General features: G+C 42.9%; 1 protein-coding gene across 3 annotated transcripts in view; it reads right to left on the bottom strand.

Moving 5' to 3' along the window:
• LOC126988248 (uncharacterized) overlaps positions 1–17,344 on the bottom strand; it is a 258,524-nt gene that overhangs the window by 90,368 nt on the left and 150,812 nt on the right. For 2 of the 3 annotated variants that reach the window (XM_050846294.1, XM_050846292.1), the window contains exons 14-17: positions 13,851–13,970; positions 10,381–10,482; positions 2,158–2,320; positions 1,104–1,269 (exon numbers count right to left, since the gene is read on the bottom strand). In XM_050846294.1, the coding sequence (XP_050702251.1) occupies positions 1,104–1,269; positions 2,158–2,320; positions 10,381–10,482; positions 13,851–13,970 (551 nt within the window). The remainder of the gene's footprint in view (positions 1–1,103; positions 1,270–2,157; positions 2,321–10,380; positions 10,483–13,850; positions 13,971–17,344) is intronic. The other variant, XM_050846293.1, reaches the window with a different exon arrangement.

Below are 17,344 nucleotides of genomic sequence, written 5' to 3' on the forward strand. Positions count from 1 at the left end.
TCACTTCCATTCATAATCATTACCTGCTTGTCTTTACGCTATAATTTCCACACCTGACCTCGAGTTGAAAAGGCGAGGCATCATTTAGGGACGCTTCAGGTATAGAGTCACCCTTAAATTGTGTGTTATCAAGCTCCTATTCACTCGTAATTTTACACTTCCTAACATCAATAGAATGGGGGGTAATATTCTCTCGCTCTCGCTCTCTCTCTCTCTCTCTCTCTCTCTCTCTCTCTCTCTCTCTCTCTCTCTTGTATATGTGTGAATGAACGGAGATTACAGGGGGCCCGATGACACTTTTTTTTCTCTCTCTCTCTCTCTCTCTCTCTCTCTCTCTCTCTCTCTCTCTCTCTCTCTCTCTCTCTCTCGTGAATACATGACTAATTATCGTGATTTTCCTTTTTTTTCCTTAATTTACCGTTTCGTTATTTTTTTTTTTCACTTCCTGATTTTTTTTTCTCCGCCTTTTACGTTTTTTTCAATTCCTCATAATCTTCTATTTTGAATTTTTTTATTTCCTCCTTTTTTTACTTTTATTCCTTTTATTTTTTTTAATTTCCACCCTTTTAATGCTTTTTCTACTTTCTCTTACTTATTTTCTTTCCTTTTCTTTTCTTTGTTGTCCTCTTATTATTTTACTTTTTTTTATTTTCTCCTTTTTCCTACTCCGACTCACCTCCTATGACAATCTTTCAAACCTTGACAATGAAAATAAAACAACGAAAACAACACCTGCCTTACGTCTGCTTGATTGAACACACCTGGAAACCCAATCAATTAAACAATCAATCAATCATCAGGACCCAAATCTCGGTCTTTGACATCATAAACAAACAAATAAATGAGATGATATATAAAATCAAGACCCCATCCGACCTTTATAAAACCTCCTAACAAAAATAAAGAATAAATGAATCAATAAATAAATAAAACACGATAAATAACAATCAAACTCCACATCATCACAAATTCATCCAATCATCCAACTCCCCCACCAAAAACGGTCACTCAACATCCTCCAATCATCCTAATCATCCGTCGAGCCGTTCAGCCAATCACGAGCCCCTTCAATGCTGACGTCATACGCTCAGGCCGCGCCCTACCTCGGTGTTGAAGGCAATGTGGCTGAGCTTCTTCCGGGCGTGGGTTTCGTTGTCGTTGAGAGGCGGGAGGGGGGCGGCGGAAGGGGTGTAGCCGTTGGCCAGACCTCGAGGGTGCTTGGAGACACCCCGGCGGTACACCTCTAGTGGAAGAACGTCCCCGCACTCCCTGGAATGGAGGAGAGGTGGTGGTGATTGGAGGGGGGTGATGGGGATGGTGGTGTTTGTGGAAAGTGGGTCAAAGTGGAATGGTGGAAGAGTAAGGTGGGGAGAAGTGGGTATGGGGATTCTGGGGGTGGGTGAAGACAGTGGCAAAATGTGGAATGGTGGAAGAGTAAGGTGGAGAGAAGTGGGTATGGGGATTCTGGGGTGGGTGAAGATAGTGGCAAAATGTGGAATGGTGGAAGAGTAAGGTGGAGAGAAGTGGGGATGAGGATTGGGGGGGGGGTGAAGATAGTGGCAAAATGTGGAATGGTGGAAGAGTAAGGTGGAGAGAAGTGGAGATGGGTATTCTGGGGGTGGGTGAAGCAAGTGGCAAAATGTGGAATGGTGGAAGAGTAAGGTGGAGAGAAGTGGAGATGGGTATTCTGGGGGTGGGTGAAGCAAGTGGCAAAATGTGGAATGGTGGAAGAGTAAGGTGGAGAGAAGTGGGTATGGGGATGGTGGGGGTGGGTGAAGATAGTGGCAAAATGTGGAATGGTGGAAGAGTAAGGTGGGGAGAAGTGGAGATGGGGATTGTGGGGGTGGGTGGAGCAAGTGGCTAAATTCGGAAGGAGGGAAGAGTTCGGGAAAGGGAACGAGTCGGGGAGTGAGTCATTGTGATTGTTTTATTTTACATATTTACAAAAAACAACAAAGAAAAAAAATTACAGTGGTATAGTATAGGAAAGGTACAGTGTGTTTTCTATGTGTACAGCTCTCAACACACAAACTTACCCTACAAAATTTACTTTAATGTAGCAGAAAAGAGCTCAAAATCATCATTCACAGCTTAAACCTTTCTACTTATTCTCTTCCCACACACACACACACACTCATACATCACTCTCATCCTCACCTTATCATCTGCAGCACATCATCCTCACTGCTCTTGACGACGTTGAAGTGACTCACGAAGATGATGTAGTCGCCCGCTTGCAGCCCAGCGCGATCTGCCGGGAGCCCCGCCTCGACCCTCTCCACGCGGGGCGGTTTGGTCCAAGCCACGCTGAACCCGAACCCTAAGAAGCCCCGGGAAGGAGAAAGAGACGTGAGATGGGAGGAAGAGGGGGAATGGGGATGGGGGGGGGGGGGGAGGGAATAGGTGGATTTAACTTGGAGGAGGGAGGGAGGGAGCGGGAGATAGGCAGACTCGATATGGTGGGAGAGAGGGATGGGGGGGGATGAGAGACGAGAGATGGAGGGAGAGGGTAAGAGGGAGAGTGAGAGGGAGGGAGAGAAAAATGGGTGATAGGTATATGTGGGAGGGAGGGATATGGGAGGTATAGGCTTAAGAAGGAGGTAGAGAGGGGAAGATAGGAACGTGAGAGAAAGGAAGAAGGGGAAGATAGGGAGATGTGAGAGGGATAGAGGGAAAGAGGATAGGAAAGTAAGAAAGAGATGAGTGAGGAGAGAAAAGGATAGAGGAGGAGAGAGGAAAGTGGGGGATGGGGTAAGGAAAGGAAGGGGGAGAGGAGAAAAGATGGAGGAGAGGTATTAGGAGAAGAGAAGGGAGAGAAATGAGGAGAGAAACTGAAGTAGGGAGAGAGGGGGAGGGGAAAAGATGGAATAAGGGTGAGGAAACGAAGGGAGGAGAGGTGTTAGGAGAAGAGAAGGGAGAGAAATGAGGAGAGAAACTGAAGTAGGGAGAGAGGGGGAGGGGAAAAGATGGAACAAGGGAGAGGAAACGAAGGGAGGAAAGGTATTAGGAGTAGAGAAGGGAGAGAAATGAGGAGAGAAACTGAAGTAGGGAGAGAGGGGGAGGGGAAAAGATGGAATAAGGGTGAGGAAACGAAGGGAGGAAAGGTGTTAGGAGAAGAGAAGGGAGAGAAAGGCGGAGAGAAACTGAAGTAGGGAGAGAGGGGGAGGGGAAAAGATGGAATAAGGGTGAGGAAACGAAGGGAGGAAAGGTGTTAGAAGAAGAGAAGGGAGAGAAAGGCGGAGAGAAACTCAAGTAGGGAGAGAGGGGGAGGGGAAAAGATGGAATAAGGGAGAGGAAACGAAGGGAGGAGAGGTGTTAGAAGAAGAGAAGGGAGAGAAAGGCGGAGAGAAACTGAAGTAGGGAGAGAGGGGGAGGGAAAAAGATGGAGGAAGAGTGAGGAAACGAAGGGAGGAGAGGTGTTAGAAGAAGAGAAGGGAGAGAAAGGCGGAGAGAAACTGAAGTAGGGAGAGAGGGGGAGGGAAAAAGATGGAGGAAGAGTGAGGAAACGAAGGGAGGAGAGGTGTTAGAAGAAGAGAAGGGAGAGAAATGAGGAGAGAAACTGAAGTAGGGAGAGAGGGGGAGGGAAAAAGATGGAATAAGGGTGAGGAAACGAAGGGAGGAAAGGTGTTAGGAGAAGAGAAGGGAGAGAAATGAGGAGAGAAACTGAAGTAGGGAGAGAGGGGGAGGGAAAAAGATGGAATAAGGGTGATGAAACGAAGGGAGGAAAGGTGTTAGGAGAAGAGAAGGGAGAGAAATGAGGAGAGGAAATGAAGTAGGGAGAGAGGGGGAGGGGAAAAAGATGGAATAAGGGTGAGGAAACGAAGGGAGGAAAGGTGTAAGGAGAAGAGAAGGGAGAGAAATGAGGAGAGAAACTGAAGTAGGGAGAGAGGGGGAGGGGAAAAGATGGAATAAGGGTGATGAAACGAAGGGAGGAAAGGTGTAAGGAGAAGAGAAGGGAGATATATGAAGAGAGGAACTGGAGGGAGAGAGGGGAAGGAGGGAAGAGGAGGGAGGTACGAGGCAAGGTCGGGGATTATAAGTGTTGTCTATGCCTAGTAAATGGATAAGGAAGACCCACGATACGTTCTCCTTCAAACCTCAAGTACAAACTCTCTACTCTTTTGTTACGTTTACTTATTTGTTTTCTTTTCCATACTTTTCAGTCTTCTTTTTCTTCCCTTTGACCTCGTTGGCCTCGATCCTGTTTCAACTCTCCTTCTTTACTCAATTTTCTTTTCTATTTTGTCTTGCTTTCTATTCATCTTTCTCTCTTTCCTGCCTTCCTTCTTTCATTCCCTCGTCTATGTTTCATTTTTCATTTCTTGTTTTTCCTTTCTATTCATCTTCCGCGCCTCGCTTCTTTCCTTTCTTTATTTTATTTTTACTTTTTCATATTTCGTCCGAGTTTCTATTCATCTTTATCTCTTTCCATTTTTTAATTTCGTTTACTGCATCAATTCTCATCTTTATTATTTTTTCTATCAATTTCCTTCAATCTGCCTCTCAGTATTTGATTCCTTATTTTCTCTCTTAACTCTTTACCTTCGTTTCTAACTCTCTCCGTCTTCTATTAATATCCTTCAACCTGTGTCTCAGTATTTCTTTCCCTATTTCTCTCTCCTAATTCTTTACCTTCATTTCTAACTCTTTTTTTTATATATTTTACTCTTCATTATCAATATCTCATCTTCGTTTGCTTATTACTCTCATTTACCGCCATGTAACGACCCTTAAACCTCTAGAACAAAGCCCAATTAATATTATACCAAGACAAATTACTTCTTGATTTTCATTACCAGACTGTCTGTTCCATTCTTACTTTGCCTCCCTTTTCCCCTTGTTTTGGTCACCCTTCTGCTCTTTCTCCCTCCATGTAAAAACTGGTATTTCATTTCCACCGTCCCAATCTTCCTTGTTCAGTGCTTTTTTTTGTCATTTCCCCAATATCCGTTTCCATCCATTATTCTTCCCTCTCCCCCATCCTCTGTTATGCATATGCTCCCTCCCTTCCATTTACTTCCCAGCCTTTTATAATTGACTACACCTCTCCTCCCGAAATTGACCTCTCTTTCGGCCACCTCTTTGGATTCTTTTTAGGAGCAGCGAGTACCGGGCTTTTTTTTATTATTGTTTCCTTTTTTTGTGCCCTTGAGCTGTCTCCCTTGTTGTAAAAAAAAAGAATCCCTAACGTGTCAAAATTTGCACTAAGTTAATGAATGCTTTTGATTAAACTATTAACAAGTATTACGATATCTACAGGCAATCAGATAAGCAGGGAAACAAGCAAGATAAGGCAAGATAAACCGACCAGAACGAAATATAAGTGAATCCTCATACGATTGATGATGAAATATAGGTCTATTTCTTTGCCGCCGTTGGTAGGCCTATGTTAATTGGGATACCAGTACTCCTGCTTTTATTCACAGTAACAATGTCGCTTTTACTGTTACTGTTGTTGTTACTGTATTGCATTGTTGTTGTTGTTGATTTTTGTCTACCTTGTGAGTAGTTTCTGACCACAACCTAAAAATTCGCCCAGCGCATCACGACATATCACAAAATTCAATTACGTTATTTTTTTTTTCATACGTTAATTCTTTGTATCTTCCTGGGAGCGATTCACCCGCCCACCCACACACACACACACACGCACAAACACTAATAAATAAATAAATAAAATAATTAAATATAAACGTTTGGGCTTCTCTAACCCCCATGTAGTGTCCATTTGAAACATTTGGGAAATCTAACTTTCATATATTTTTTTTCCTTTCTATATTATACATACATATTTATTCATTTTTACATTTTCATCAGTATATATTTTCACTCATTTTCAACTCGCGAATCATTCCTTTCCTCAGTCGTTCACTCGTAATATCACTCAGATTACTCACCGCTTCAGCTATATTACATACTTATTCAGTTATTATACATACATATTTATTCATTTTTACATTTTCATCAGTATACATTTTCAGTCATTTTCAACTCGCGAATCACTCATTTTCTCAGTCGGTCACTCGTAATATCACACACAGATTACTCACATATTCACTAACCTATTCACTCACTCAATCATACCTTCCTGTCACATCTTCATTCACTCAAACTCACTCACTGAATTTCTCTATTTACTCACCTACTCTTCCGTTCTTTCACTAACCCATCCACTCACTCAATCATACCTTCCTGTCACATCTTCATTCATTCAAACTCGCTCACTGAATTTCTCTATTTACTCACCTACTCTTCCGTTCTTTCACTAACCCATCCACTCACTCAATCATACCTTCCTGTCACATCTTCATTCATTCAAACTCACTCACTGAATTTCTCTATTTACTCACCTACTCTTCCGTTCTTTCACTAACCCATTCACTCACTCAATCATATCTTCCTGTCATTCTTCATTCACTCAAACACTCATTCACTCAATATCTCCCTGTACTCACCTACCCGTCCGTTCTTTCAGTAACTCATTAACTAATTCATTCATTCCCTTACCCTCTATTACAGCCTCACTTCACTTCCCATATAAAACAAGGAAAAAGGAATGAAACAAACCAAAAAAAAAAAAAATAGATGAATGAGAAGGCTAAATTGACCGAACATGACCAGGGAAACGTTTCGTAACTTGACAGACAAAAAAAAACCGTTTGAGTAGCGAAGGAGTCACTCACGCATTTCCTTTATCTCTCAATCTCACGTTCACTAACTCATCAACTCATTCACTCACTTTCATTCACACTTTCACTTCATTCTCCCCTCACTCATTACCTCTCACTCTCCTCTCTCACGTCACTCATCGTCACTCTCCCTTTTTCCAGCATCACAATCTCATCTCGCTCATCCCCATTTAGTGTCCCTTCCGACAAGTTCACTGCTCGCTCTCTCTCTCTCTCTCTCTCTCTCTCTCTCTCTCTCTCTCTCTCTCTCTCTCTCTCTCTCTTAATGGCACTTCCTCCCTCCTAAACTTAACACATTACCTATTTTTTCTCTCTCTAATGTGATAAAATGTTTTCCGTGACTTTTTTGGGGCGAGAGAGAGAGAGAGAGAGAGAGAGAGATATGGAGTGTGTGTGTGTGTGTGTGTGTGTGAATAGGAGCTGATTTAATACTAAACTAGAGAGAATAATTGAACAGTTTCACCGCCAACAGCTGTGGGGGGGGGTCTCTCTCTCTCTCTCTCTCTCTCTCTCTCTCTCTCTCTCTCTCTCTCTCTCTCTCTCTCTCTCTCTCTCTCTCTTACCACCCCCCCTCCTAAACACACACGCTCACACACGTATACACAAGGCCACTCAGCGCACACACACACACACACACACACACACACACACACACACACACACATTCTTGGTCCTCCTCGTGTAAGGCTTCACTCAACATTAGCTCATATTTTCCTTAACCCTTTGCGGCATATTCTTCGGTTTTGTAATATTTTTTCTTCTCCTCCTGTCCTCTCTCTCCCTTCGTCTTCACAGTTCAGGGAATTTGAGTGACCTGGTTTATGGTGAGTCGTGTTTGTTTCTTGTCTTTTTTTGGTGTTTGTATTTGTTTGTGTTTGTGGTATATCTTTTTTTTTTATAGCTAAGGAGACAGTTCAAGGGCATACAGAAAAATATTAAGAAAAAAGCCCGCTACTTATTGCTCCTGAATAGAGGTCAAAGGAGTGTCCAAAAAGAGAGGTCAATTTCGGGAGGTAGTGATGGAGTTTCTGTTTAAAGTTTGTGTGAATTTTTTGTTTTGTTTTTTTCATATTTTCTTTTCGAAGGTGAAATTGTTATATCTGTTACTGTAAGGTGTTAAAGCTTGTAATGCATTTTTTGTTTGTTTGTATATTTGTGTTTTTATTTATTATGTATCTCCTCCTTTTCCTTTTTCCTTAATTTTTTATCTTCGCTTTTTATTTTAAGTCTTTTTAAATTATCATTATTATTTCTACTATTTCAACTACTATAACAATTACTACTACTACTACTACTACTACTACTACTGCTACTACTACTACTACTTCTACCTTCATGCCTCTGTTTCTCCTCCTCTTCCTTAAATAAGCTAAATAATTTTTCTTCCTCGATGTTAAAAAAGTATTTTCCACATTTATTTCATCTGCTTAAACTTTAATTACCCTCATTATCCTCATTTGTCCTCTTATCCTCCCTCCTCCTCCTCTTCTTCTTCCTCTTCCTTCTCTGCTTCTTTTCTCTATTTTTCTTCCTAAACTCATTTCCGACAGCCCGCCTCTACAACGCATTCCATCCATCAATTTCCACCGACTATACTTCCTCTTCCTCTTCCTCTTCCTCTTCCCTCTTATGTAACGTTCTCTTATTCACCCTTATCGGATATGTTCATTTTTTGCTTTATTTTCTGTTCATTGTCTGTCGCCTAATCTTCCATTATTTATAAGCATCACTTCTTTCTCCTCCTCCTCCTCCTCTTCCTCTTCCTCTTGCTTTCTTTTCTCTTCTCTCTTTTTCCTCATGTTCCCTTTCTTCCTCCTCCTTCTCCTCCTGTCTCTTCTTCTACTGCATTCTAGTTTTTGCATTAAGCTTTCAGGTGTTTTAATTTTCCTTTTCTAAATTTTCTCTTCACATATTTTTCCTCGCTTTGCTTCCTCCTCTTCCTCCTCCTCCTCCTCCTCCTCCTGTTTATAGAAAGTTTCAGACAACATTTATCCAGTTTCCTTCCTCCTCTTCCTCCTTGGTCAGTATTTTCTGCCCATTCTCATCACTAAAAGTTTGCTCTCTCTATTTCCTTTCCAGTTTACTCTCTCTCTCTCTCTCTCTCTCTCTCTCTCTCTCTCTCTCTCTCTCTCTCTGTTTATCTATCTATCTATCTATCTATCTATCTATCTATTTATCTATCTAGTTCTTTTCCTTTCCTATCCCTTCAATGGCCTCCTCCTCCTCCTCCTCCTCCTCCTCCTCCTCCTCCTAATATTTTTTTTTTCGGGAACCTTTTAAGTCTTCTCTCTCCTCCTTTGCGTTTCATTATCTTCTTCTTCTTCTTCTTCTTCTTCTTCTTCTTCTTCTTCTTCTTCTTCTTCTTTTATTTTCCTCCCTTGAGTTTTATGCAAATTTCTTCCTTGCACACAATACACCATCTTCTCGTATTCCCCTCACCTCCTTCTCCTCCTCCTCCTCCTCCTCTTCCTCCTCCCCCTCCTCTTCCTCCTCCTCCTCATGTTCCCTTCTGCCTTCCTATCTCTGTTCTCCTCTTAGTCCATTTCAAGAACGTATGCTGGTACTTCTCCTCTTCTCCTCCTCCTCCTCCTCCTCCTCCTCCTCCTCCTCCTCCTCCTCCTCCTCCTCCTCCTCTTCCTCCTCCTCCTCTTCTGATTACACCCTATTAACTATTATGCTTTTCTCCTCCACCTTGTCTTCCACTCTTTGTAGAAGCTCACTAAATTATTTTCTTATCTACTGATGTGCTAACTCGTCCTCCTCCTCTTCCTCCTCCTTTTCAACTTTCCCTCTTCCTTTTCTTCCTCCATTCTCCTCCATCACTTCTACGATCACTCCCTTCTCCTCTATCATCATCACTTCTCCTCCTGGTCCTCCTCCTCCTCTTCCTCCTCCTCCTCCTCCGCCTCGCTCTCTTCCATCACAATCAGAGCTTCCAACACCTGCTCCTCCTCCTCCTCAACCTGCTCCTTTTCCTCCATCTCTTCCTCCATCATGTTCGTCTTTCTCTTCCATTATTCCTCCTGTTTTTCTCTTTCTTTCACCGCTTGGTTAATATCGATCTATCCATCTATTGATCTACTCATAAAAAGCAAAACATACTAGGCATCATATAGCCAGCCTTATTATTATTTTCTTTTACTTATCATTTCGTTTTCTTTTCGTTCTACTTTTCTACCGCCCGTCGCATACTTTTTTTTCTATCGGTACGCTTCCTGTTCCTCTTTTCGCTTCATGAATTCCTCGTTTATTCTCTCCTCTTCTGCTACCTTTTCCGTCCCCCTCTTTCTCTCGTTATCGTTTTCCTTTTCGTCTTTTCTTTCCCAGAGTTTTGGGCAAATTCCTTCACAAAACACACCATCTTGTATTTCCCACGCGCCATCACTACTACTACTACTACTACTACTACTACTACTACCACTACTAATATAAGTCCCGCCCATCCCAGCCCAGCGTGCACCAATAAGATTCAGCCTCTTCCCAGCATCCACCAATCACATGTAGCCTGAGATGGAGAGGGGGCGTGGCTTGTTCGTGGACTGGCCAATGATATGCACTTGTTTGGAGAAGGGGGAGGAGCCTATTCGCCAAGTTAGTCTGAACGGAGAATACTACTACTTTTACTACCACCACTACTACTACTACTACTACCACTACTACTATTACTACTATTACTCCTAAAACTACTCACCCTGGTTGCCGCGGTTCAACACCACAGTGATCGTGTACGGCGTCTGGCCGGCACCCTTCTGCGTCTGCGGGGCGGCTGAAGACACCTCAGACGGGGCGACACCTGCGGGACGGGGCACAGGTAAGTTGGGGCGTGAAGGGGGAGGGAAGGAGGGAGGACAGGAGGGAGGGAGAGAAGTTAGAGTTGGGGAGGAGAGGAAGTGTCTTGTGTGGAGAGTTGTGGCGTGAGGGAGGGAAGAGAGGGAGGGAGAGAAAAGGAGGGAGGGAGGTAAGATTTGGGGAGGAAAGGAGGTAAGAGAATGAGGAGTTAAGCGGGAAAAAGAGAGGAGGAGGAGGAGGAGGAGGAGTTAGAGGAGGAAGATAATAAGGTAGAGAAGATAAGGTGAGACGGAGAGTTAATGACAATAATAATAATAATAATAATAATAATAATAATAATAATAATAATAATAATAATAATAATAATAATAATAATAATAATAACGAGAAAGCAAAGATACTCCTTCCCTATCTTAGTACCCTTGAGCTGTCTCCTTTGTTGTTAAAAAAATAAAAATAAAAAAATAAAAATCGCACCACGCAAAAAACAAACAAACATTTTCACATCATAATATCTTTCTTGGGGGTCGTCTTCCCTCTTCCACCTCCTTTTTTCTCTCCTTCTTTTCCTACATATTTTCTTTTATTTTCCGCGTCCTGCTCTGCTTCCTTCATCCCACATATATTTTTTTCTTTCCGTGGTAACCTAATTTTTCTTCTTTCGTCACTTCCTGTTCCTCATTTGTATGGAGAGAGAGAGAGAGAGAGAGAGAGAGAGAGAGAGAGAGAGAGAGAGAGAGAGATCTCTCTCTCTCTCTCTCTCTCTCTCTCTCTCTCTCTCTCTCTCTCTCTCTGTCTACATGTCAACAAGAGCTATACACGTACATACACTGGCCTTGTGTATGTCTAAATTGAGTTCACATTTAATTTGTTTTCCAGTGTGTGTGTGTGTGTGTGTGTGTGTGTGTGTGTGTGTGTGTGTCTAATTTAGTCCGTCTGCCTGTCTGTCTGTCTGGGAGGCACACACACACGCACGCACGCACTCACGAATCCCCCCCCCCACCCCCCACATGTCTGATAGCGTTCTCTTCAATAATCTTTCCTCCCATGTTTCCTCCGTTACCTCCACTGCCTCCACTCGTCTCCTCCAATCGCCTGCATTTCCCTTACCTGCACAGAGCATTGCAATCTCACTAAACACAAATATAAAACAATAAGAATCCTGAATATTCCCTTTATTACATTTTTAAAGTTCCCCTTTTGACCTAATATGGAGAGACCTTTGTTTTTTTTATTTTTCCTTTCCTTGTACACCTTCTTTTCCTACACAAACTCGTACGTTAGTTCAAGCATTTTCTACAACACTACGTTATACAGGAACAGTCTATCTAGCTTTTATTTAATCTATTTTATTTATTCTTTCGTGTCTACGTAAGTGAATTTGCTCCTCGTATGCATTTGACAGGGTAACAAACGCAGGCAGGGGAGAGGGACGGCAGGGAACGCGTTACAGCTTGGCGAAGAGCAGGGGAGGAAGGGACGGTGTGATATGGGTCAGGTTGGCAGGGGTCGACGGCGCGGCAGGGGGCGGAGAGGCAAAGGGTGAAGGGAACACAGAGACATTAGGGAGACGCGACAAGGTGAAAGGGAGGATGAGCTGATGAAGGGTGGGTAAGGAAGGAAGGGTGAGTAAGGAAGGAAGGGTGAAGGGATGAAGTGGGGAAGGACAAAGAAGAGGAGAAAGAAGGAGATAAGAGAATGGAGGAAAACAGGAGAAAGCATAAGAACAGAAAAACCAAACCTGGGAAAAAAGAGGAAAACGGAAACAGAAGCAAAATAAACGAAGAAGGAAGAGAAATAAGGGAAAAGGAATAGAGGAGAAGAGGAAACAGGGAAAATAGAAAGAGAAATATAGAGGAAACATGATTAAAGAAAGCTGGAGGAAGGGAGGAAAAGGATAGAAGGAGAAGCGAAGGAAAGGTTGAATCAGACAAATAGGGGAAAATGAAAAGGGGAGAAGAGGAAACAGGGAAAACAGAAAGAGAAATATAGAGGAAACATGATTAAAGGAAGCTGGAGGAAGGGAGGAAAAGGATAGAAGGAGAAGCGAAGGAAAGGTTGAATCAGACAAATAGGGGAAAATGAAAAGGGGAGAAGAGGAAACAGGGAAAATAGAAAGATAAATAGAGGAAACATGATTAAAGAAAGCTGGAACAAGGGAGGAAAAGTACAGGAGGAGGAGGGGAAGAAAATAACAGAGAAATGTTGAGAGAAAATAAAATAAACACGAGAAGGAAAACGTGAATGACAGGAAAAGGAGAGAGGGAGGGAAGACAGGAGAGACGGTGGAGAAGAAAATAACAAAGAGAAAAATGGGAGAAAATGAAAAAAAAATAACTAAACAAAAGGGAAAGCAAAGAGAAACAGGACTAACCGAGAGACAGGAGGTGACAGCCATACATCAATGAGAAAGGGAGGAAAGCAAACTTACAGAAAAGACAGGAGGAGGAGGAGGAGGAGGCAGGACTAACCGAGAGACAGGAGGAGACAGCCATACATCAATAAGAAAAGGAGGAAAGCAAACTTACAGAAAAGACAGGAGGAGGAGGAGGAGGAGGCAGGACTAACCGAGAGACAGGAGGAGACAGCCATACATCAATGAGAAAGGGAGGAACGCAAACTGACAGAATAGACAGGAGGAGGAGGAGGAGGAGGAGGAGGAGGAGGAGGCGTGACAGGTAGGGAAAAAAACCGAGTCAGTCTATCAATAAAAAGTTAAAAAAAACATGACAGCAATAAATACATAAAAGAAAAACGTGTTGACAGGAATAGAATATGACCCCAAAACGGTGACAAGTGTGGAACAGACAGGTCGAGTACAGGGTCAAAACAGGAAAGGTGGGCGAGAGAGGAAAGGAAGGTGTGAAAGCCAAACAGTGAATGATGAACGGGAAGAGAATGGCAGACGATGGAATGAGCCTGTGAATGAGAGTGAGGGAATGAATCGGGGAACCACAGCGAGAAAAAGCAATCAACAAAACCAAATACAAAGTGAAAACCATAAGATAAAAGGAGGAGGAGAAGGAGGAGAAAGAGTAAGACAAGCAATATAAACAGGTAACAATAATATACAGAGACAGACAACATGAAATCAAGGAAAGAAACAGGGAAGGCTGGGAAAGAAGGAGCTAAGATACAGAGAATCAATATAAACAGGTAAGAAAGTTAAGAGAGAAAAACAGTCAACATGAAGGCAAGACGAAAGAATGGGAAGGCTGGGAGAGAGGGGCAACTAAAAGGCAAAACATAGGCAGAAACAGACATCGAGACAATAAAAGGAAAAGGACGCTGAGGAGGGAGACGCCGCTACAAGACAGACCGACAAGCCAGAGTTACCGATCCACAGGGCAGACAGACAGAGAGAGACAGTACCCCCGTCATCCAGAGTGAGCTCCTCCGTGCCATCGCCGAGCACCTTCCTCTGCGTGGGCGACAGGCGGTATTTGCTTGTAGGGATGGGCGGCACGGGGTCCTGTACACGCGGGGAGTGGGCTGACGAGACGGCGTGGGAGGGAGAGAGGAAAGAACGGGAGGTGAGAGAAAGGGAGATGGGAGAAGAGAGAGGAAAGGAGGAAGAGATATAAGAATTGGGGGATTGAAAAAGGTAGAAGAGAACGGAAGATAAGGGAGATAAAGGGCAGGAGAGAAGGGGAGAATGAAACGATTGAGAAGAGAGAAGATAGGACGTTAGAAGTATGTAATAAGAGAGAGGTAGAGGAATAGATGGATGGGAGAGGGCGGAAGAGGGAGGAAGGATGAAAGGGAAGGATAGAAAAGTGGATAGAAAGTTAAAGGTATAGAGTAATAGAGGGATGGAGGGACGGGAGAGGTAAAGGGAAAAAGAGAGAAGGAAAGAGGGAGAGAAGAGACAGGAAGGAAGGACAAGAAGAGGAAGAGGAGGATTAAGGGAAGTGGTAGTGGAAGGTGGGGGAAGGGAGGAGGAGAGAGAGAGAGAGAGAGAGAGAGCAGTGAGTAATGGGATGGAGGGAGAGAGAGAAAGAATATTAGATAAAATTGCAAAGAACGTAACAAATTGAGAGAGAGAGAGAGAGAGAGAGAGAGAGAGAGAGAGAGAGAGAGAGAGAGAGAGAGAGAGAGAGAGAGAGAGAATATAAATATACCACCTTCACATAAACAATAAAAGCATAACAATTGAAAAGAAACAAAAACAACGATAAGAATATGCGAGACCTTGAACACTTGGCTTCCTGCAAGGGTCTGAATGCTAAGCTGTGTGCGTGGAACCCTTCAAGGCAGCGTCCAGACCTTATAGCTTAGGTTTACATTAGAAGCTCTCCTTTCCCGGGCCATCCCCTTGAGGTCAGGCCCATCACCATCAACATATCCTTCCAGTTAATTATGAGCTACTACTTCGGGTTAATAGACATTCATCTAACATATTAATTACCTCGGTTAGTGATAGTTTGGCGTAGATATGTCAAGTTACAAGTGACTGGAAGAGTAGTAAGGGGAGTTTGACAAAGGAGAGAGGAGTTTATTAGATGCTGTACATGTTTTATTTTCGCCAGGGGTGGAATATGGTCACTAGTCCCTGATGCTAAGTAAAGTTTGTGTTAAGTAACTTTGTTCTAAAAAAAGGATTGAATACCTAATCAAAAACTGCGCAATATATTCCCCCAAGCAAAAAGAGGTTTAAAAGTCCTCGTTGATTTTGAGTTGGTAAGGGAAAGCTTGAAATACAACCGGTAGGGTCTCTGCTGCTAAGGATGTAGTGTTGTGTTAAGTAGTTTGAGTAGATAAAAGGATTGGATACGTAGAAAGTTGGAAAGTTTGGTTTAGTCGGCGCAACATCTGTGGTCATATGCCGGAGAGAGACAGAAGGGTAAGGAATTATAGGAGAAGGGAACAGACCCCAGGAGACGGGACACAACCCCCGATTATTACCTGGTACCCATTCACTGCTGGGTGGACAGGGGCGTAGGGTATCGGAAAAGCCGCCCAAATTTTTCCACTCCGCCCGGGAATCGAGCCCGGGCTCTCTCGGTTGTGAGATGAGTGTGCTAACCACTGCACCACGGAGACCCTGCATTGGATACGTTCCGAAAAGGTTAAACGTTATTATCATTTCCCTCAATAAAAAAGTTAAAAAAAAGAAAATTAATGTACCTTTAGAAAAAAAAAATAACCGATGTACATTTCGAAATCATTCCCGCTCAATAAGAAAGTTTAATACTATTGCCATAAATTTAGGATTGGAAGCTATACACAAGGACCCCAAATTTAGGCCTCCGCAAGATACAAAGGGAGTCTCAATGTGGGTAGACAATCTGATCCTATAATATAATACCCCATCACGAACTTCTTGGCTCAGGAGGTCGGGAAGAAAATTATCTACGAAGGAAAAGAATTTAGAGCATATAATAACCCTTTTGGCCGCTCATAACTTTTATCTCTGTAGGAACATCGATTGGAAGGCCTTTTTTTAACACCTTTTTTTTTTGCCCTTGAGCTGTTTCTTTGGCTATAAAAAAAAATGCATATTCTGAGCCCATGCAAACCGGATACACAAAACAATAAAATAAAAACGATCGTATAGATAAACTCGATAACGAATTCTGGTCCCAAAAAACATAGCGACGCAAAAATAGAAATAAAAAACATACATATGGAAATTCATACCACGAATCGCAACCCGGAACAACATGACTTCCTCGTACATGCAAAGAGAGTAATAGAATAAATCACAGGTAAAAAAAAAAAGCAGGGAAACTATATCATACATTTGGCGAGGGAGTAAGACCTTGGAAATGAAGACCACGTAGATAATGAGGGGTAAGGAGAGAGAGAGAGAGAGAGGTCAAAGTCAGGCACGCACAGGGCTTCACAAGGCAATGCGTCTCAGCTTAAGAACATAAAAAAAAGAAAATATTGCTGGCGCTGCTTCGAATGTTGTTTTTCTTACTACTACTACTACTACTACTACTACTACTACTACTACTACTGCTACTACTACTACTACTACTACTACTACTACTACTACTACTACTACTACTACTACCCTCGCTGAGACTATTCCTGTTTTTAATTACCCAAATATTATAACGCCATCACCACCACCACCACCACCATCACCACCATCACCACCACCATCACCACCACCACCACCACCACCATCACCACCACCACCACCACCACCACCATCACCACCATCACCACCACCATCACCACCACCACCACCACCACCACCACCACCATCACCACCACCACCACCACTGTCATCACACACGGCACCATCGCTAACTTCACCACTAACATCACTACATACACCACCATCATCACCATTATCATCACCACCACCACCATCGCCCAAAATAGCAGCAACAACAAAAATAACAACACTGACACATCAATTTCCCCCCCCCCCTCCCCTCCCCCCTCCTTCCCCGGCGTCGCTGGCTCCTCTCCATCCAAATGCATCTCTCTCTCTCTCTCTCTCTCTCTCTCTCTCTCTCTCTCTCTCTCTCTCTCTCTCTCTCTCTCTCTCTCTCTCTCTCTCTCTCTAACAGTCATTTCCTTACATCAATGAGTGTATATATTCATTGTATGCTATCTGTCTATCTAGCTATCTATCTATCTAAATGTATGTATGTATGTATGTATGTATGAATGTATGTATGTATGAATGTATGTGTATTATGTATGTATACGTGAGGCGCAGCGTCAGGATTGTTAATTTATCTCAGAATAATTCATGAACAGACGAATCATGTGTGTGTGTGTGTGTGTGTGTGTGTGTGTGTGTGTGTGTGTGTGTGTGTGTGTGTGTGTGTGTGTGTGTGTGTGTGTGTGTTTTATGATTTTCCTGTTCCGCCCCGATTTTCCTCATTCTCATATTTCCTTCTTTC

Source organism: Eriocheir sinensis, chromosome 68 (genome assembly GCF_024679095.1).
Source record: "Eriocheir sinensis breed Jianghai 21 chromosome 68, ASM2467909v1, whole genome shotgun sequence".
Lineage (NCBI taxonomy): Eukaryota > Metazoa > Arthropoda > Malacostraca > Decapoda > Varunidae > Eriocheir > Eriocheir sinensis.